The sequence below is a fragment of the Diabrotica undecimpunctata genome, chromosome 3 (assembly GCF_040954645.1).
Source record: "Diabrotica undecimpunctata isolate CICGRU chromosome 3, icDiaUnde3, whole genome shotgun sequence".
Taxonomy (NCBI): Eukaryota; Metazoa; Arthropoda; class Insecta; order Coleoptera; family Chrysomelidae; genus Diabrotica; species Diabrotica undecimpunctata.
In genome coordinates this window covers 110593909-110614910 of record NC_092805.1, presented here as the reverse complement: position 1 = coordinate 110614910, position 21002 = coordinate 110593909, and the positions used below count along the sequence as shown (strand labels likewise).

General features: G+C 31.2%; 1 protein-coding gene across 2 annotated transcripts in view; it reads left to right on the top strand.

Annotated features, from left to right (window-relative positions):
- Positions 1-21002, top strand: part of LOC140437228 (pH-sensitive chloride channel 2-like) — a 117225-nt gene that overhangs the window by 43890 nt on the left and 52333 nt on the right. For both annotated transcript variants that reach the window (XM_072526608.1, XM_072526609.1), the window contains exon 2: positions 20022-20403. In XM_072526608.1, coding sequence (XP_072382709.1) covers positions 20022-20403 — 382 coding nt within the window. The remainder of the gene's footprint in view (positions 1-20021; positions 20404-21002) is intronic.

Below are 21002 nucleotides of genomic sequence, written 5' to 3'. Positions count from 1 at the left end.
GACACTTTTGAACTTGACTTGACGGATCTTTTAAAGTAAAGTAAGAGAGTAGTCGTGTTAATTAAAAGTATTCTAGATATTTACATAGAATTTTTAATTATACATGGTTCCCAACAGAAAACATTACGTAAGAGGGGACACTTTTGCACTGTTTTTTCTACTTGCTCTCGCCTGTGGTCATTAACACTTAAGCCAGGAAGAACAAGAATATTAATAAAAAAAGTGGGAGATCCTTGCTTTATACTATGTAAAGCCCCTTTAAGAAGTAGAATCCTAAATTGGATTCCATTGGGGTAAACGATTTCTAAATACTATGACGACGAGTTTGCAGAATCCTCGGAGAGGACGATGTCGTTTTTCTGTTTGTTTCTGCTTGTTTCTGTTAGGGTTTGCTTAAGAAGAGTGTATGGAGTTTTTTGTCGAATGCGGTTCGGTGATTAATTTAATAAATAATTTAAATTTAGAATATATCGTAAATCAAACAAAACTTTTTATAATTGTAGTTCTTCCTGACGCAACCGGGAGGATAGTTCTAGCAATTACCTCGCCTAGGACAGGTATCATTATCATATATGAAATGAGGTTTAAAATCACAGAAAATCAAACTGTTCTTGTCCTTTTAATTATTTGATAAATATTGGAAATCTAGGAATTCGTTAAACTTAAGTTCTTTGGTAATGTATGGTAAGTTGATTAGCCTCATATGTCCGTAGCCGCAAGACTAACATCTTCTAGGAACTTTAGTCGTTTTCCTTGTCATAGAAACGACAGTTCTCACTATCTGATTTGCTATTTTTTTGCGATGTTATCTCAGAGGGCAGTGACCAGTGAGAAGGTCAATGATCATTTTGATAATTTTTTAACTCCTTTTGAGAACTCGGTTTGTTGCAGTAGGCGACACTTTTATGAGCCTTTTTCCTTGCCTTTGCCCGTATGAGTTGGACCAATGTTATTTTAGTTTTTAAGTCAGCTTGGGTGTCTGATAAAATAAAGACTTTTGCTCTATGAGTTTCTCGGTTGAGACATTATTGTGGACTAATGTCTGTAGCATGTATTTCTAGCAGAATTATAGTTGGGGCGTTTCCAAGAGATTTTGATAGACTGAAATTGGGTCCAGTAACTTCCACTTCTGCCCTTTTATCTACCGTAGGTCTACTTCTATTCCATACGAGTGAACCTTCTTCCAGTTTCGGTTCAACTTCTTCACTTATTTGGTGGTTTTTTATGAGCACTTTAAAGGGTGTTTTTTAGTCGAATTTAACTGGAATGGCATCTATCGGCCTCTTCTTAGAATGCAATGGAATTTCTTAAAAGAGTTTTAGGTAGCCAACTAGATATCCAGATTTCCTTATTTGTGTTTGTCGTAGTTTTAGTCCGGTGGTTCCTGCCTCCCTTCTTATCCAGAAATGCAAGGGAGAAAGGTTCGGCATCGCCTCTAGAGCTGCAGTTGGGCATGTTGACTTTGCCCCTATGATTCCCAGACAAGCTAGCCGTTGCACTTTTTGCAACTTGGCGGCGTTAGATGTTAGTTCTTGTGTTTTTGGTCACTATACGAACGATGCGTATGTGACCATCCGATTATATATGACCAGAGGGTCATTGTCGGTTTTAGGCCTTAAGTCTTTCCAAATATTTTGCAGCAGGTCCAACTTGCCATAAAGGCCTTGGATAGGATTTTTTCAATATGACTATTCCAGGTGAGTTTTTGATCTAGGGTCACCCCCATATTTTACTTTTTTGGAATAGTCTAATGTGACGTCTTTCATAATTGGAACCTGTAAATTATATTTACGTCTCCTTGTGAATGGTATTAAAGTCGTTTTGTTGAAGTTGACATTTAGGCTCTCCTTCGAGCACCAAATTTTAATTTAGTTAAGAGCAGTTTGCATGAAACTAGATAAAGTCTAATCATGCTTGCTCCTAATTTTAACAACTAGGTCATCGATCGAAGTAACCTTGAAACAAACCTTGTACTCTAACGAACTAACTGTACGAACTCTTGTAACCTAAGAAAGTCATCCACGACTAGAGACCATAGCGGGGTCGATAGTACTTCCCTTGAGGTCACAGTCACAGATTCTCCCTTAATACTAGCAGTGATTTTTCTGGTTTTTATCATTGACTGAATCGATTGTATTATGAGGCTTCAATGCTCCTCTTCCAATAGATTTAAATGAGGCATTATCGCATACTTCCTCTATATCAATGAAAGCGCAAAGAACTTAGCTAAGCCAAGTATTCACAACATAAAGAGGTTGACATTTTTTGCATTTAACTGTATGAGCATGTATCACCCTCCAAACTGTCTTGTTTTATATTTAATTAATTGAGTCTACGCAAAATAAAATGCTTTGTTGTGTTAAGGATTTTCGTAAATCATTAAATTGTACATGTACAAAGATGATATTGGCAAAACTGTAATTTAAATGTAGCGAAAAAAAAAAGGAATAAACTTATCATCCAAATTAATGGTATTCACTAGTGGAAAAATGCTCAAAAAAAAATAATACAAGAGAGTTCAAAAGTTACTTACATAATTTAAAAAAAAAACTTCGGTATGGGACATGAAAATCATTCGTCGTGTCTAAATATAAGAGGAGTATATATGATAAACAACACCCCAATACTGTCTTTATCCCTGAAACTCACACTTCAGGCATTGCTCGAATGGAGCAATATTATTTAGAAAAACCTGTATTGTCAGCACTACCTTCCAAAGATTCAAATCGGTCTCCTCAAATGTATCAAAATGGCTTATCGGTCAAGGCTAAAAAGTTTGATAGCATCATGCAAATTGTCAATGATTTGTCCACCAGGTGCTAAAGATTATTTTCTAAATCTAAAAAAATTGTTAGCGAAGACAGTGACTCAGAAGACGATACTTATACTATGTATATTTCAACAATATATGGAAGAGGGTGACTCACTCTAAAAAACGAAATCTGACACCATGAACTGTTAAAGAATTCCACAATTCCAGTGGCGTAGTTATTTCATTATTGTTTTATGGTTAAATATTTTTCATTAGAAATTAATTACATCGTACTGTCTCTGTAGTACCTTTGTCATTTCGTGAATTTCTTACTTCCCCAGGTTTAAACATAATATTTTTCTAGGATTAAATTACAATCTATTGTAAAGAGAATTATATTTTACATTTTTTCCAAACAGAAGATTGTTTTCAACAAAAAAACATTATAAAGTAGAAAACTACGTTAAAATGTAAATTTGTATCAATTTGGCCAAGTTGGGGATGTAGACGTATTTTATTTGCACCTACGACAATTAGTAGATTAAATTTCTTGTCGTAATCAAAGCAGTATAATGAACTAACTGAATATAATGTATAGGTATATGTTACGGTTAAAACGCGAATATTGGATAATACTAGAATTACCCGGATAGAATTAGAATTATCTAATTATAGAGGATAAAGCTACATATTTATGAATATTTTGTTGTATTCTGAATTTATCCGCTTAATACTATATTTAATAATATAAGTTTTCAATGCTTAGATATATCTTTTGAACAATTATTCTGTATTAGAATATTATTAAAGCAAATACATATAATTTAAACATAAGTAGTGTTACTTATACCAAATTTTAAAATGTACTTATTTATGTATTTAACATTGGATCTATTTAGAATAACCTGAATAAATCAAGTTATCAATCTCCTTTGCCTTTTATCCAGCAAATTTGGATAATTCGCGTATATCCGGGTAAAACTAGTTTTACCCAATTTCATGGTTTGCCCGTAACATATATACAATAAATATTTTGGTGTATGTAAATTTATATATTTTAATTTTTGACATACAATTTCAAAATATTGTTAACAATAATTAGTCACGTGTTTGATTCAAAGACTCACAGTATCTTCAAGAAAGTGAAAAAAAAAAAGATATTTTATTAACAACATAAGTAAACCTGATATCCACAACTTAAATTTTGTTCTGAAAGCTATCATCCAGAAAAAAAAATTAAGTTTTCTTTAAACAATGTTTTTGGCGTATGACTCATTGGGTGGATAAAGGTGCTAAGGGGAAATAACTAAAGTTAGCAGAAAAACAAGTAGGTGAAGAAAAAGAAAATTTATTTTGGGTTTAAAATTCAAATCATATTGGACTTAAAATTAGTGTAAGAAAAAGATTTACATATTTATAGTAGAAACCCTCAATTTAGAAGAGTGATATCATAGTTTAAACGCCGAATATCCTCAAATTTAAATGTACACAGCGGCTCTCGAAAACTGCCTGTTTTCTCGATTGCAATTTGCGTTTCCTCATAAGAAATTACAGAATATATAAAGTAGTATATTTATTTGTGCTTCTCTATAGTAGACTTGACCAGAAGTTGTCGTACAGTGTAGCCAATTCTTGTTCACAAGTAGTAATTATGGTCATACAAAACCTGTATTCTTCCACGCAGCGATTATTACTGTCATAAAAATACCAAAAAACCTGATTTTTTCAATAATAAAAATTAAGCACAAAATTGTAATGAAATAAATTTTATTTATATGTTCCGTTTCGTTACATATCTAAATTTATAAAATAAAAATCGATATTTTAAAACAATATTTTTCAATCGTTTGGCAACTTTGGAATTAGCGACGGAACTCCGTTTCTGGAGTTGGACGAAAAACCGAGTTGTTCCAAGAGAAGACTGCAAAATTCTGATGTTGATTCCAAAAATGAAATGCCGCAAAAGAGACGGAAATGTTAACGTCCGAAGAGAAGGTAATAATACGAAACGTTGAAGGAATTGTCGGCAGAAAAATGGAATTAAATGTTAGCCAAGCGGTCGACATTTGTAGCAGTTTAACAAAAGTATCCGTTAGCTGTATTTATCGTGTACTTAAAAATACATCGGAAAATAAAAAGCAAGAAAAAGGTAAAACTAGAGGTAGGAAAAGCATTGTTTTGGATGACGAGACAAGGAATATTATACGTCGAAAAATTCATTCATTTTATTTTCGGAGTGAAATTCCAACACTGAAAAATATTGCTCAAGAGCTCGAAAACGATGACTCCTTACCCAAGATATCTCGTAGAGTCTTAACCAGGACCATGCGTGAAATGAACTTTCGATATGTAAAACTCAACAGAAAAAGTATGCTATTAGAAAAAAATAAAATTATTGTGCGGAGAAGAAAATATTTAGAAGAAATACGCAAAATTCGCAGCACTGGCCGCAAAATATGTTATTTGGATGAAACCTGGATTAACCAAGGTTGGAAAAGGTCATACAGTTGGAAAAGTTTGGCAAGATTTAAATGTCAAAAGTAAACGTGAAGCATTTATAGAAGGCTGATATACAGGATTAAAAGCTCCATCAGGAAAGGGACGGCGTTTAATCGTCACCCACATAAGAAGTGATACAGGGTTTCTTGATGATGGTTTTCTTCAATTTGAGTCGAAAAAAAACAGGTGATTATTAAAGAAATTGAAAGAGGGGATTCAAGAATGGCTTACAGAAAAGGGGATTGCATACGAAGAATCAATCCTCAAAATTTAGCTAGTTGACATTGCACGGTTAAGGAAAAGTGAATATCTTAAATATGCTGTAGATGAAACTTCAAAAGATTATGGTGTCAAAGTTCTGCGTCTACCACCTTATCATTGTGAACTTAATCCCATTAAACTTATCTGGGCGCAAGTGAAAGGAGAAGTAGCACGCAATAAGAAAACGTTCAAATTAAACGAAATTAAGAAACTTTTGATTCAAGCAATCCTTCATGTAACTCCAGAGAAATGGGCTAAATGTATAGGCCACATAATTAAAGAAGAACATCGTATGTGGGAACTTGACACTCATATCAAAGTTTTACTAGAGCCAATTATAATTACACCAGGTGGTGAAGATAATTTCAGCGATAGCAGCACTGCATCTTCAGGTTTAGACAGCGAATAATATTTTCTAATAGTTTAAAAAGAACATCAGCATAAAAAAAACCAAAAACAAAAAAAACGAGAAGAACATAGTAAGTGTGTATAGTGTTTGTGTTTAAACACATCAAACATTATTTTTATTTTGTTTTTATAGAATTTTATTTTGTTTTATAGGATTTTATTTTGTTTTGTTTTATACTGTTTAAGTGTTTTGTTCATTTTATTTAATAAGACAATATGGCTCTTGGCGAACACCCATTTAAAAAAAGTATCGCGCCATAAGACATACCTCTAGGGTGGTGTGGAAACTGTCTTAAATTTTGTTTTAAAAAAATTTCATTGTGTAACTCTTTAAGGACGGGTCACGTCAAAAGACGTTTTAGCGTAACTTCCGCGACAGCCGGTTGGTATCAGTAAACTTTCTGCAAAATTACTTCTTTTTTATAGCTTTTTGTTTGTGGCATTCTGTATTTTTAGGGGAATGTAGGGAATGAGCCACAAAATATTTATTCATATGTTTATTTATTGACGTTTCGATCTCTATATCCAGAGACCGTTTTCAATTATACAAATGATAGTACTATTTATTTTCTATGGCTTTTCGCTTGTCGTTCTCTATTTTTAGAAATAATGTTGGGAGTAAGCCACAATATATTTATTCAAATGTTTAATTTACGGACGTTTCCATTTCTATAAAGAGACCGTTTTCAAACATACAAATGACAGATATATTTATTTTTCTATAGCTGCTTGTTTGTGGCATTCTGTATTTTTAGGGAGAAGGTTGGACATAAGCCACAATATATCTATTTACATGTTTAATTCATTGACGTTTCGATCTCTATTCCGTTTTTAAAGATAGAAAAAAAAGAAAATAAACAATATAAGATTATAAAAATATCTAATAATAAACAAATAAAATAAATATAACTATCATTTATATCTTTGAAAGCGGTCTTTGGATATAGAGATCGAAACGTCAGAAAAACTTGTAAATAAATATATTGTGGCCTATTTCGAACATTAATATTTGAAAAATAAAATATAATTAATGTTAAAATAAAAGAAAGTGTACGTCACTGGATTTCCAAACGGCTTTCCGCATTTCTGGGCCTTTAAACGATGACTCACTCTCTCAAATAGTGAAATTATACTTTAGGACAATATTCACACGTATACACACATTTTCTTAAATTTATAGTCGTTGAAGTGGCAAGCATTATAAGGAAAATAACTTTGTATATAATGTATTTCATATTTAGTTGTTTAGTTATAAATAGATATAAAATGTATTAATCTTTCTCAGTTATTAACTAAATTAGATGTATATTTGACCAAAGAAATAATTTATTGGTATAAAATATTTGTATTTTCCACTTTATTTTCCTTATATAATTAGTGTAATTCAAACCGCAATGACCAAAGATATCACCAACAAGTATTTTAATTTAAATTGTAAATTTAATTTAAAAATAACCCAATAAACATCGAATGTTCCACCGATATTACACAATATTAACAAAGATAAGAGTTTTCAGCAACCGTAAATGTATAAAATCTATATCGTTACTTAATGTATAACTTTTCATTCAAAAAAATATTATTACAAAACCATATTATTCCAATGGGGATCTACATATATAAAAATATCTTGAGTTTGTAGTTGTAATTTGAAGCTTAGATTTTTCGAAATGTTTCCGGAAGAAACATGGTACATGGTGTATAACTAAAATTTAAATATACTTTAGCTGTGAGGAAAAGTTGTGAAAAAGTCAGGAAAAATATTAGAGCGAAGTTGCCCAAGCAAAAAAAAACGGGTGTGGCAGGCCAGTGGGACTGCCGGTAGAAGTTATACTTCTATACACGCGTTCGCCGTTACAAATTTATATGGGAGTCAATTTGCACAATCATTACATATGTAATGCTATAGGTAAGAGACAGCAGAAAGAGAAACAGAATTAGGTATATGTACAACATTTGACCTGTAATAGGAGTATAGTAAATGAAGGATTGCATCAATATTTTGATGAAAATTTATATTTTTATTTTCATATATGTATGAAAGGAGTTGAAAGCAAAAAGATTTTTTTACACATACTCTGCAGTAAAATTCATTGTTTATATTGTTATTAATATAAAAATACAATACAATACACTGCAACATAATTCAATATAATAATACAATACAAATTAAAATGCAATATTCATAAGTATTTAAAAATGACAATATACGTAACTTACTTACGCATATGGCAATTTACCATGATAACAATATTAATAAAAAAAAAATATTGTTTGGTGATACCAAAATACAATATTTAATTGTTGTTTGTTGTGTATATAAGTACACATTTGAACTTTCTTGAGATATTTACAACTCCCTTGCAAATTTCCGATTCACTCCCGTGCAAATTTTCAAAGTCGAACGCGCGTATAGAAGTATAACTTCAAAAACCAACAACTCGGATTATGTTGTAAATTTTCATTTTACTTTAAAATTTAGCATTTTTGCGTAGGTATATTACATATATTTAATAAAATTAACATGGGGTTTTTAAATATTTTAAAAATAAAAAAGGAAATTCATATTGGGATTCGAACTCACATACACCAGCGTATGAACCAAACACGTAAAATATTTGCCAATTAGACATGACACAAACGTATTTCAAAATTAACAGTTCTCGGTCATACAGTGATTTATTGAGATTATTATTTTGAAATACAAAAGACTAAAATAATTATGAATATTTAATAAATATTACAAAACATTTCATATAAATAATAATACTAATAAATATTATATTATATATATAATATTATATATATAATATATATAATATTAAATATATATATACAAAAGGAACATTTTTATTCTCGAAAGACGAAGAGAGAGAAAATATATCTTCTGTCTATCTCTTACTCATTATCTTACATATGTAATGATTTCTCCGATTCACTCCCGTACAAATTTTCAACGTGGAGCGCGCGAATAGAAGTATAACTTCAAAAAATTGAATTTTTTCTTACAGCAATTAGAAAAAAATAATTTATTAACGGGTAAATTAGGGTAATATTTTTGGACTCTCCTTATATTGTATTAATTAAAAAGTAATAATAAAAGTGGAAATTAACAGCATATAATACATTTTTTTCATGTACGAACCCTAAAAGTTAAATGTTTGAATAAATAAATTTTGAATAAAAACGCTATTTTACACAACATAAATTAAGAAACCAAGGATCTGTATTAACAATACCTATAATAAAAGTCTATCATTTGTAATAAATATTGAAGTGGTTTTGGTTTCTATACATATGAATTACACCGTTGACGAATAAAGAAACAAAAATATTACATAATGTGGTAACTAAATGTTCGGATTTACCTAGATATCGCGTATAGAATAAATAACTTTGATGTTTGCCTATTATTAGTTGTAAGTTACTTTAAATTTACTTATAAAACACGTTTTGCAAAAATTTTGAGAAATTTCATGAATTATAGGTACTTAAACAAATATAAAACGCTATAATTTGTTTATAAAAAATTGGAATTTGAGGGAAATATTAGATTTTTCTTATATTTTATCTACAATTTATTTGTAGTTTTTAGTAGACATTTATTTACAATTGTGTTTTATCATACACATTTTTCCTAAAATAATTAAGCCTTTCCATTGCATGTCAGTCGTAAGTATAGAACAGTATCAGATGGTAAAAGACACAATGAATGTAAATTATTATTTTTATTTATATATATATATATATATATATATATATATATATATATATATATATATATATATATATATATATATATATATATATATATATATATATATATATCACCTAAGAGACCGCTTTGCAATTAAATGCTGGTAACTTTATTACTAGGGGACCAGATAAGCGGCCATATATTTTACACTGCCTTTATGAAATACATTTTACTGCTCTGTTGTTTCAATCAGCACTGCTCAACAAGTTATCGTTTATTAATTTTAATATTTTATTGCAATAGTACGAGTACGGGATATTTACTTAAACAGTGAATTTATTACATGTTAATTTTTTTTTAATTTCTTCTGACGTATTGTATAATGTAGGTTTACTCAATAATCAAAGTTATGCCTTTACAAGAACATATTATTTGAAAAATAAGGAGTAAATACCATGTGTCATAATAATTGTAATCTTCTTTATACACACTTTAAAAATTTGTTTACTAATGTATTTCTTAAATCTACACAATCATTAAAAATTTATTCATGCTGTTTAAATATATCTTCCTGTTAACGATACTGTCATCGACAAAGTAGATCAAATTCAGACGTCATCATATTTCTCTTCTGTTTATCGTTAAAAATTAATGATGGTCGTGGGTTGTATTGGTGTTATTTAATAATTTAACAAAATACATAATCAGCAAAAATCTTATTTAAAACATGCGAACGGTTTTTGCAATCACAATCAATGCAGTGTTTATGCTTGTTTAGCATTGGCTGTTAAATCATTTGTGTTTGATTGTTTTGTCTGTTGTACAACCCTCGTTCTTTTTAGGGTGTAGTAGGTGTATATAAGTACCTATTTTTTATATTAGTGCAGTGAAGCGGTACTTTAAAGCAAAATGAGTAATTTGGAAAAAAATAAAATACAGTAGAAACGTCGAGTGTTATCTCCAAAAGAACGGCGTTTAGTTCTAAAAGTCGAAAGAATAAATGTTTTAAACACATTAAATGAAATTTCATATTATTATACAACTACTTTATTAATCTATTAAAAACACCTTACGTTATTTGTAACATTGTATCAAACAGCTTTTATTAGTGATCCAAGACCCGAAACATAAAAATATTTTTAATATTTAACAGTATTTTTTAATTTTTTTTGATTTAACGTGTAAAACTGTCGGAAATATTGTACAAATCTGAATTATTAACGCTTTACAGAAGGTACGTTTACGAGAAAACTATCCAAGCAATTTATCATTTGCAACTTTTTTTACAAAATGCCTTTAACCCATAGTGATAGGATTGAAATATTAGTGATGATTGGTATTGTCGATAAGATGCGGAATCAACAAGAAGTATGCCGATTTTTTCATGAGAGCCACCCAGATCGTGAACCTATTTCACAATCTATGGTAAGCAGAATAGAGCGAAAATACAAAGAACTAGACCATATGGGGGATGCAGCAAAGCAAGGTAGACCAAAAATTAATGAAAATATTCAGCAATACATACTATTGGCGGCAGTAGAAAATTCACAATGTACAGTGGGAGAATTATCTAGGGATTTTAGAGTTGAATATCAAACGTTTTTAAAAAGGTAAAATACCATCTTTATAAAGTACGTCTTATCCATGAATTGGCTGAAGACGACTTTAATCGAAAAACTGAATTCTGCGAGTATATGATAAACCAACCTAACAATTTCATTGATAACGTTTTATTTTCGGACGAGGCAACGTTTTATTTGAACGGTCATGTTAACCGGCAAAACACCCGTTATTGGTCTGATAAAAACCCACTCTGGATGCAAGTGTCCCATATGCAAAGACCACAAAAAACGTATGGGCTGGTTTTGTGAGAACAGTAGTCAGTGATTTATCGGGAACGTAGAGGAGAACCTACCCGCTACCTAATATATATATATATATATATATATATATATATATATATATATATATATATATATATATATATATATATATATATTTATATATATATATATATATATATATATATATAAAAATATATATTTATATATATATATATATATATATATATATATATATATATATATTTATATATATATATATATATATATATAAAAATATATATATTTATATATATATATATATATATATATATATATATATATATATATATATAAAATTAATGAAAGCCACCATTCATTCAGAAGTTCGTAAAGAAAGTAAAAAAAGAAAAAGAAACTGACTTTTTACTAAAAGAAACAATGGCCATATTTATTAATCTCTTTCTTATTAGTTTTTGTTAGGTGTCTTAAATCTATTATTAAATATATCTTTGAGACAATTTGTAAGTTATAAATACCAAATATTGACACCAGTTTTATAATTAGATCAAGCAAATATTGTTATCTATGTATATAAAACATTTAACTAAGAGGGACTGTTGTATCACCTAATATATAAACTAAAATTTAATTAAAACACAATAAATTAAACACGTCATAAGTTTTTAGTGGGATTCAGTACACAATGAGATTGAAATGACGTATATACTATAATTTATTGGTAGTGACTAGACAATTGTCGAAAAAAGCAATCCAATATTAATAGAATACATATCAATATTCTTGTTTAATTAAAAAATATTTGTTATTAAATACACCTGCTTATAGTTCAGTCAGACGAGAAGAACGTGATTTTTACAGGTGGAGAGTGCAAATTAAGTTAGTTATAAAGCTGTTAAATAAGTTATATAGAAGTTTTGGGGAACCTGACGTTGTAATTAGGCCAGAAGAGGTCCAGTGGGAAGATGAGCCAGACGAGGACCAAAACTTAGGTATCAAGATAACATAGAGGATGATCTAAAATCCATCGGAGTAAAAGCATGGAGAAGAGTTGCCAGAGACAGGGGCGAATGGAAGATTGTTCTGAAGAAGGCTTTGGCTCATAACGAGCTTTAATGCCACTGATGATGATGAAAGCTGTTAAATAAATAATTGTTGCGATTTTTGCCATTTTTTATGATTCTCAAGATATCAATAAAATTTGTCGCTTTTATTGACCGGTCACTATAAAATTGCCATTGCTAGAACCCGATCTTCAAAACCTATAACATGTAATTGTTCTGCGTCCTCGATTCCTTTGTCATTAAACCTTTCTTGCATAATATTTTGTAGGAATGTTAATTTTGGTGTCTGCATTAGGTGACCCGTAGTATTTCAATTTTCCCGTTTTGATGATAAGTTTTGATGATATGTATTATACCATTTTTTAAATTCACCCTGTTCACCGAAAATGATCCATAATCTTTTTGTGTGTAAAAAGTATTATTCTTAATAACTTTGGAGTCTGTTTATAATAAGCAGATTGCTTCTTCGAGGAGAAATATTAGTTGTCCCACGAGGAATTCGTTTGTACTCAGTTTTGCCTATAGAGTTTAAAATAAAATGCTTATTCTTAAAGCGGAGAGATATGCAATAGATAAATAAACGTCCACCCGTCCCCCATCATAAGAGAATGAATGTTGTCATCACTTCACTTCCATGTTACCAACCGTCAAGATAAGATGTAGGGCCCAGCCCGGAAGGGTCGTGTGTTTTTTTCTGCAGTTTCTCATCTCATTTCGAGAAATAGAAAGCAGCCAAATAGAGATGAAATAAGTATTGAAGATTAATTAAGTTAAAAGTTTAGAGTCATTTATAATTTTAATTACATATGTATTTAGTGCAGTGCAGTGCCACGTTTTCTTGTATAGGGCATTTCTTTAAATTTTTGGTATACCTTAATAGTCCTTGTTTTTTTGTGTGTACAATGTACATCCTTAAAATTGGTATGTTTAATACCCTAGTGATTAAGGAAAATTGTTATATTTTTTTGTTGTTCAGCCAATTGGCAGGTATTTTTTATTAGGTAGTAAGTTAAAATAGCGATAATATCATAATAATTCTGCTATACCTAAGGTAATGTCAAAGTATTGCCAATCTTTGTTGTGATTTTAAATTTACCTTTTAGCTTTACCCAGTTTTAAAGATATTCCATTTAACTTTAGGAATGTTTGAAGCACATGAAGAAGCCGTGTGGTCTGGTAATGCTTTTCCTCTGTATGACCTTAGATTCCGACTTCCCTGATCAGTAATAGTATTTCTTGTAATATTTGCCATTATGATATAACTAGAGGTATTATATGAGTTTTTAATATCGTGGTACCCCGTTGCGTTATACGTCCTTATGCCGTTCTCTTCTTTTGATTTCTATCTACGTTGGTCTTCCAAATGGATGTTGAACGTCTTCTAAGACGTGGAGGTGCAGATTTGGATTTTTCTTTTACCGAAGACCTTAGGGCATCACTTAATCTACTTGAGTGCAGAAAAATATACCTGGCAAAACGGACCTATAACAGATATTTGATCTATTAAACATTTATTTATTGCGCTAAATAGCTTATTACAAAAATGCCATGACCAAAGAAAATATGCATTTGCATGCTTCGTTGACTTTGAAAACGCTTTCGATAAAGTACAGCATATAAAATTAATGCAGATGTGAATTGTGTCATTAAGAATCTGTACTGGAATTAAACTGCTATCTTAAAAATTGGAGACCATTACAACGACGAAATTTTCATACAACGACGAGTCAGACAAGATTGTATTATGTTCATAACATTTCTCAATGTTTCCTCGCACCAGCTATTTAAAAAGGCCCTTGAGAGACAGCTATATGGAATCAAAATCAACGATGAACTACTTAATGTAATGAGATCGGACGATACAGTAATTCTGTCAAAAAATATTGGTCTCCAAGTTCTGCTTGATCGTATTTACGAAGTACGAGAGGAAGGAAATGGGCAATAAAATAAACTCAAACAAAACCAAATTTTCAGTCTTCAGCCGTAACCTACATGCAGATGCAGAGCTTCAATTAAATGAAGTCCAAGTTGAAAAAGTTCACAAGATTACATAGTTGGGAACTATCGGTAACGGACCAACTAGATCCAGACATACTACTTTTATGAAAATTTATACATTTCATTACATATTTTAAGTATGAACACTTAAAATATTAAGTATGAATGATGCTGGAGATACCGTGGACAGCAAAAAAACTATCGAAGATGTACTAAGGTGGGTCAGCAAAGATAGAGAATTGCTTAAAGACTGTTTAATATTAGACAATGATATGAGACATATAGTGAGGCCAAATTGATATAAAATACTACAACTGATCCTTAAAGTTAAAATAGAAGGCCGTAGAGGTGTAGGAAGCAAACAGATTTCTTGGTTAAAAAACATTTGTAAATGGACTTAGAAATCATGTGTAGGACAATTATTCCATGTGCAGAAGATCGAGAAGCCTTCACAATGGTGATCGCCAATGTCTGAGAACTCTGATAGGGTACGTGAAGAAGAAGATAGGGTGTTCAAAAGAATACTCTAGTTAATTTAAATAAGTTAACCTAACCAACAAAACATACATACATTTTTGTAACGGTAAACGTTTATGAAAACAATTCGAACGTCCAATTGCATTTCATAAATCTGGTTCAAGTGTCCTATCCAACCTCACGCCATATTTATTTAGTACTCCAATGTATAGTTATATACAGTGTGTAAAAGCCAAATGGAATAAATTCATTATTTAGGTTACTGTACATATTTATAAAAAATCCCGAAACACGTCAAATTATAACTTGACATTCTTTAACGTGAAAATGCAACCTACCTTCAACCCCCTTAGAATGACAGGTACAACCCCCAATTTTGATATATCGATTGAAAGGTCTCTTCATTCTCTATTCAAAAATGTTGTCGCTTTCAAGTTTATTAAGATTAATTAAGATAAAATAAATTAAAATCATGTGGTTACCGAAATTCGCTACAATACAATCAAAAACTAAAATGTAATGCAAAACGTAATAAATTGTCGAACACGAAAAGGAACTATGAATGTTAATGAGGTAGATGTTCAAAATGTTCACCACGAACGTCTTGGCAACATCCTAATCTCAAATAAAACTGTCTTCTAACATTATTTAACATAACAGGCGTGATCGACCTAATCGCAAGCATTATTCGTTCTTTTAAGTCATTTAAATCAGAAGGTTTAGTTTTGTACACATGGCTCTTTACATATCCCCATAAAAAGAAATCTAATAATGTAAGATCAGGTGATCGCGCTGGCCATTCAATCGATCCTCGCCTCCCTATCCACCGATTGGGAAATATTGTATCGAGGTACTGCCGGACATTAAGTTGGTAATGTGGTGGTGCTCCATCCTGCTGAAAGCATATCGTATTCGCTAGAACTTGAGGGTTTCCTGGATCAGGCTATAAATTTGCCAACGTTGGAATGACATAATTTTGAAGTAGTTCCAAATAATTGTTGCCATTCAAGTTGCCCTCAATGAAAAAGATACCAATGATATTGTTTCCTACAATCCCTGCCCAAACATTAACCTTTTGAGGGTATTGAGTGTGTTCTTCTCTCATCCAGTGAGGATTTTCCGTGGCCCAGTAGCGGCAATTTTGCCGATTAGCATGACCGTTAAGTGAAAAAGTACACTCATCAGAAAACATAACGTCTTCTAATTGGATAATATTGTTATCCAACATGTCCATCATTTGCTCACAAAAAAAAGTTCTCCTATCAAAATCGTCTTCCATGAGCTCCTGAGTAGGTATCATCTTATAGGGATGTAATTTATTTTCTTTTAATATGTTTACTATCGATGTATGGCTAGCATTGAATGTAGTGGATGCCTGTCTACTCGATGTATGTGGATTTTCCTGAAACTCAAGCAACACATCTAATTTGAGTTCATCACTCAGTGCATTGGCAGCTGCTTTTTTTATCTGCCTTACATGACCAAACTCTCGAAACTGCTTCTCTATTTTACTTTTGAGTATTTGAGTTTTGAGTATATTTTAGCGAATTTCGGTAAACACATGATTTTAATTTATTTTATCTTAATTAATCTTAATAAACTTGAAAGCGACAACATTTTTGAATGGAGAATGAAAAGACCTTTCAAACGATATATCACAAGCCTATACTTCCTATTTTAAAAATTGGGGGTTGTACCTGTCATTCTAAGGAGGTTGAAGGTAGGGGTTGCATTTTCACGTTAAAGAATGTCAAGTTAAAATTTAAATTTGACGTGTTTCGGGATTTTTTATAAATATGTACAGTAACCTAAATAATGAATTTACTCCATTTGGCTTTTACATACTGTAGATACTGCTTTGTAATTACTTTCTCGGTTTAGAATTAATTAATTTAAATTTCCTGACACTGGTCTCAACTTTTTGGGCTAATTGAGTTCTTTATGTCTATTATTTTTCTTCAAAGCTAAAGCAATATATTAACAATTTATAGCCAATGGTTGACATATATTTTTCAGACTCAAAGAAAGGAAGAACCTTTCCAAAAGATAATTGATTTGGGCAGCATAAACCTAATAGTGACAATACCTTTTTATTATGCATATGCGTATTTAATAGATATGCATTATTCTGGCTAAGAATTACATTATTAGTATCCAAAAAAAGGAATATACTTTTTAAATTAATCGATATTTATTACTATTTGTTCAAGGGTAATACATATGATGTGTTGATGAAATATGTTTTTTATACTGTTGTGTAGGTTAATTACATTATTTATTTTTATGAATGAAAATTGACGACTTGATGTAACTTAGTGAATTATACTGTTATTGTTCCTTTCTATATTTTTTATTATTCACTGAATTTGCTTTCTTTCTTTCGACTATTAGTTATTCAGACAATTTTGCAAAAATGCTTAATATTTTTTTAAATAATAGCTGATAGATCAAGTAATGATAAAGTCTGACAAATATTAAATGAAACGATAAATCACAAATCATGCGTCGTAAGCGGTCAAAAGTAGTCGAAATCACGTGTCTATCATGTATTCTCGGAAATTTTGAATTCGACCATTGGCAGCGCGTAGGAAAATATGTTTCCCTGCTGGTCACTTTGTACATTGTAACAAGAGACTATTATATGTCTACTTATAATACTAAAAGTAATACATTAGATCTAGTTTATAAAATAAGTTTTCATTCACATTAATAATGTGTAGAGTGAGCGGATGTGCGGAAGTCGACTATATATCTAAAGATATAAAATACTCAAATTAGTATATTCTTCTTATTTCAGAACGATATTCAATTATTTAGGCTGTCTGTCAATAGTAAAGTTAGTGCAAACACTCCTGACCATGGAGATGCGCGAAGGCGAAATCAAAATTCACTTAAAGGCAGAAAGGTTCTATTGTAAACCAAATTTCGTCTACTGTGCCGTGGTCAGGAGTGTTTGCACTCTTCACATTTTTAAGTGTCACCTCGAAGGAACAATTAAGGGTCTAACCACCTTCTGATATCCCCGGGTGCTCTGTAGAAGGCTTCGAATATACTGTCGAGAGCTCATCTACTTAAGTCCATTTTCGGGTTATGGACTTGGAAAATATTTATCTTCGGTGTCTTGCCTTAAAAAAGGCAAGATATTTCTTACATGACAATTTCTTCGTCGAAATAAAACACCAAGTTAAGTTGAAACAATTCTCAGCCACAGAGTATGAAAAATAAATGCAGGAAGTAGAGCCCCGAGAGCACTAAGCTCTCGGAGAGCACGTGAGGGACTGACCTGGCTGACCTGAAAATCGCCAATATTTATATGCGCTGTTCGAGCGATAAATAGGGATTTCCAGGTCGAGAGCCAATGGGAAAATTTGGGGCGGGGCGATGCGCATCGAAATGCGTACTAGTCCACAGACTATCGCATTTGATGACATAAGAGTGCTAGCAAACTCAGTTTCTTGTTAAGTTTGTATGTACGTAATTTCTTTAAAAAACATGCCAAAACGTGTTTATTCGGAAGAACTTGTACATCGAGTCATGCATGACATGAATCATATTGTTACAAATACAATACTCTCCGTAATTAATTCTACGTATTGCGTTTCGGCAGTAAACAGAACGAAACGTAATTATCGAGATTCGAAGGTCTGAGAAAAATTTAATACTCTTGAGTGTCAAATAGCCGAGAAGTCTATTTAATAACGGAAATAATTAATGTCCTGACATTATGTTGAAATGTGTCAACACAGCAAAATAAAGACACAAAAGATGAATCAACAGCTGAATCGGCAAATTTCCGCAACTACACAACAAAGCAAATACTTTCATTTTATAAGCGTCAATAAGAAACTCGAAATTCCGTCAAAAGAAGAACTGAAATTCAAAGAAAACGTTTAACTTGCATGGTATGGAACAGCAATGATAACACAACCCAACAAAATGAAAAAAATTCGTACTTGAGAAATTACGAATTTTAAATATGTTTGATGCTCTGATTTTAAAAGTGACTTCTTTTTCATAGTAGTTTTTTCTGGAATCGATGGTATAATGTTACCTTCGATCGAAAAGATATACACAAAGGTACCTGAAAATCACCAGACGGACTTACAGTACATATGATAGATCATTATATTTGAGACTCAAGAAACCAATCCAACATAATAAACTTTCGCACCAGAAGAGGAGCAGATGCGGGTTCTGATCACTACTGGATCGAAAGTAGGGTAAGGGCCATAATTTTAAATGTTTAAAAAAGGAAATAGGTTCTAAACATGAACGATACAATGTAGAAGGCCTTAAAAATGCAAACATAAATAGGGAATATAAACATCAAACTAGAAGGCAGACTAAAACACGAAAACATAAATAAAGATTGAGAAGGGTGTAGAAACATCATGAAAGAAATAGCTGAAGAATTACTAGGCATGAAAGGTAAACAAAGATGACTGTTTTGATAAAGAATATCAGAAAAAACAGAGCATATTTAATCATGCAATAGAGGTACAGAAACTGACAAGCAGAGAAGATAAATGACTACGCAAGGAAGAGAAGAAAATCCACCCCAGAACGAGAGAAAAACTATAAACAAAGAACTTCAAGCACTAAAAGATCTAAGTAAGCCAATAAAGGCGAGAACACTTTACCAGAAACTGAACAAAAGCAAACAGGAATTCAAACAAAGCAAGTAAAGAGATGACGAGGGTAATACATTGACAGAACAGCAAAAAAAAACTAAGAAGATGGAATTCCTGAATGCGACCGAAGATGTTTTAGATTGTATTGATATATTAAATGTTCGTTTGTAATACTCCATTTAACGCTTTTTTATAAAAAGATTGCTTTTAGTTATGTGTTCTTAATATACCATACGCTAAATAAAAAATAAATTCTCCGTTACTGACATGCTTATTGGTAAAACTTATAGGGACAGCTAAATTATATGATAACTTACGATATCTCGCGTATGATTCATTTTATTATTTCTTTGCTGGAGTATAGCAATATATTGTTTTTTTTTTTTGTTGTAGTAACAGCAAGTATGTAACAACTTCCACACGATCCGCAGTAATGAGTATACCAAAGCAAGAATCAATTATACTAACAACAATTAAAGATCAAAATAAAACGTTGGACTTATCAACTTCAACCAAAATTCCCATAATAAGGCAAAATGAAATCACAACTCCAGAGAGCTCTACTCGTACAGAAACCACTAACACAGAACCTGTCATAGATTTAGAGTGTCCAGAATTATCCACCATACCCAACTTACATAAATATACACAAGAGGAACTTATTTTACTATTAACTGATGGCTGTCGATATGATAGACTTATAAAGCCACCTGGAGAACAAATAGAAGTATTTTTCCGAATGGATATAACTCACATTGAGTCAGCAGATCATTTGGTAAGTTCTATCGCAGATCTATAGTAAATGTATCACGATCACAGTTTAAAACTTACTTTATTGGTCTATAACCGTTTCATTAGGTTATGTTTGGTTTTTTACTATTCTTGAAGAACGCTTTAATACCTCATTAATTATTAGAAAATAATCTCCTTTATTTAGCTTGACGTCCATGGAATATATCGACAACAAAATCCTTTTGTTGTCGCTAACTTTCTTAACGGCTCTGCAGTCTCTGCAAGTCATTTTGTTTAGACTAGCTTTCTAAAAGATTTAACTTTATAAACTTTTAAGGAAATACTCTCAGCATGACATTCCTCACAAGCCAAACACATCTACAATTTAAAAACTTTTTTGTGAGAAGTTAAATCAGATCGCTTTTAACCCGTGTGTGGTGTTTAACTCGCTTTTAACTACGTACAACCTCGTTTTCGGTCATAGGGCCAACATTTCGCTTATTAGTAGCGAAGTTAAAACAAAGTGCTTACTGAAGTGATTAAAAGTTTAATACAAACGTCTCACAGCAAAGGCATATTCTAGGAAATTTTACAATAAGCAATTCATTTTCAAAATATAATTCTTTTCTCTTGTTTCCCAAA